Source organism: Plasmodium reichenowi, chromosome 11 (genome assembly GCF_001601855.1).
Source record: "Plasmodium reichenowi strain SY57 chromosome 11, whole genome shotgun sequence".
In the NCBI taxonomy this organism is placed as follows: domain Eukaryota; phylum Apicomplexa; class Aconoidasida; order Haemosporida; family Plasmodiidae; genus Plasmodium; species Plasmodium reichenowi.
In genome coordinates, this window is record NC_033656.1 from 1,111,950 (window position 1) to 1,114,259 (window position 2,310).

General features: G+C 16.1%; 1 protein-coding gene across 1 annotated transcript in view; it reads left to right on the top strand.

Moving 5' to 3' along the window:
* Positions 1-632: 632 nt before the first annotated feature.
* The window catches only part of PRSY57_1129600 (hypothetical protein), a gene marked incomplete at both ends in the record, with an annotated part of 2,436 nt that continues 758 nt past the window's right edge, over positions 633-2,310 (top strand). The window contains 4 exons of the mRNA XM_020114973.1: positions 633-838; positions 1,068-1,215; positions 1,513-1,644; positions 1,941-2,273. Coding sequence (XP_019970342.1) covers positions 633-838; positions 1,068-1,215; positions 1,513-1,644; positions 1,941-2,273 — 819 coding nt within the window. Of the gene's footprint in view, positions 839-1,067; positions 1,216-1,512; positions 1,645-1,940 lie in introns of the transcript that reaches the window.

The window sequence follows — 2,310 nt, forward strand, 5'->3', positions numbered from 1 at the left end:
AATGAATCAGGGGAAAAAAATAAAAAAAATAAAAAAAAAATTTTAAATTTATAAATTAAACAAATGAATATACAATAAAAATTATAAAACCTCTATTTAAAAAAAAAAAAAAAAAAAAAAAAAAAAACACATATGTATAATATATATATAAAAATTCCCATGAATTTTTTATTCTCATTATTAAGACAATATATTTTTATTTTCTTCGTATTAACATGGTTGATTAAAACTAATAAGTGTAAATATAATAACAAATGTTTAGAAGAAAAGAAAAAAAAAATTTACGTAATAATAATAAATATATATGTAAAAATATATATTTTAAAAATTAAAAAACAATTCAAACGTTCAATGGTATATATATATATATATATATATATATATATGTATACAATATACGTATGTTTTATATAAATGTATGCATAAGCTAATATATCAATAATTTTGTATTATATAAATCTAAAAGGAAAAAATTCATCATACCTAAAAAATATACATACATATATATATATATACACACATATATATAAATATATATATATAAATATATATATATAAATATATATATATATATATAATTTCTTTTACATGTACAAAATTTGCTTATATGTTTATTCTTTTTAATTTAAAAAATGATTGATGAAGAGAAAAAGATTAAAATCGAAATAAATAATATTAACACCATAATATTAGACATATTATGTACAGAAGCCATACGTAAAATAAAATTCATCTTACACATTCTAAATGAACTTTTAAAAAAAAAAAAAAATATATTACATGTATATATAACTAATAAAATCGATCATTTATCAACACACAAGAAACAACGACAAATGTAAACAAATATATTTTATTAAATTATCATATATATCAATATATACATATATATATATATATATATATATATAATTCAAATATATATACCTTTATATATTTTTTGCTTTATATTTTTTTGTATTGTGTCCTTTTTTATTTTTGCCTGAACAAGTCAGGTAAATATTGCAATTGTTATATTTCAAAAAAAAAAAAAAAAAAAAAAAAAAATTGTTTATTTCTTTTTTTAGATTTCAATCCTTACAAAATAAAATTGAATTATGTGAAAACGAATCTCACTATAATTTAATACAAAAACAAATAGATGAATATATTAATTCTTTAAGTGAAACCAATGAAATTTTATGCCAGAATTCTCCGACCGACAGGAACATAAAAGTTATCATTAAAAGAAAATAAATGAATAAATAATTTAATAAATAAGTGGATAATTAAATAAATAAATTAATTAAATAAATAAATTAAATAAATAAATAAATGAATATATAAATAAATAAATAAATACATTAACATGTACATATATGACATTTTAATAAATGTTCCTTATGATTTACAAATTTTATTAACATTTTAAAAATATTTCACTCCTATAATTGCTTATAAAAAATATATAAATAAATAAATATATATATATATATATATATATGTATATTTTTTTTTTTTTTATGTACATAGGAAAACCGAAATAAAATAATTGAGGATGGTAGTCTTCTTTTAAACATTTTTAGAAAAATGAAAAAGAAAAAATTTTCTTCCATACTTAATGAATTAGAAAAATTTAAAGATGAACAGAATTTACTTATCAACGTAAAAAAAGAAAAAAAAAAAAAAAAAAAAAAAAAAAAAAATATATATATATATATATATATATTTATATATATATATTTATATATATAATAACAAATGAAATGATATTTATATGATATTATAAAACTTATGTCAGATCTCTGTTATTCTATATATCTTCATTCTAACTGCATCTCTATATTTAATTACGAACGTTACTATATTTAATCACATTGAAAAATCCTATGATCTACTTATCTTTTTTTTTTTTTTTTTTTTTTTTTTTTTCTGTGTATATTTGCTTCATGGCGTAACAGCTTAATCAAAATGTTTATCATAAAAAACAAATCATCAATATTTTAAAGGAGGAAATAAAAGAACAAATGGAAAACACGAAGAGGAAAAGAATAAATATAGAAAACAAAATAAAAGAAATTGAAAAAAGAAAGAAAATATTTTTTGTAAAATTCATGCTTTATTATATATATAAAAAAGAATATGTTCATGCAAATGTTGCACATTATAATAGAAATATGGAATTTAAAGAAAACGCTGTTACCAAGTCAAAAGAAAATATGGAAAGTGAGTTAAAGGCATATGATGACATTAATGATTTTATTAAATCCTTTCTAAATAAAAGAAATGATAACGTTAGTAATATATATATATATATATATATATATATAT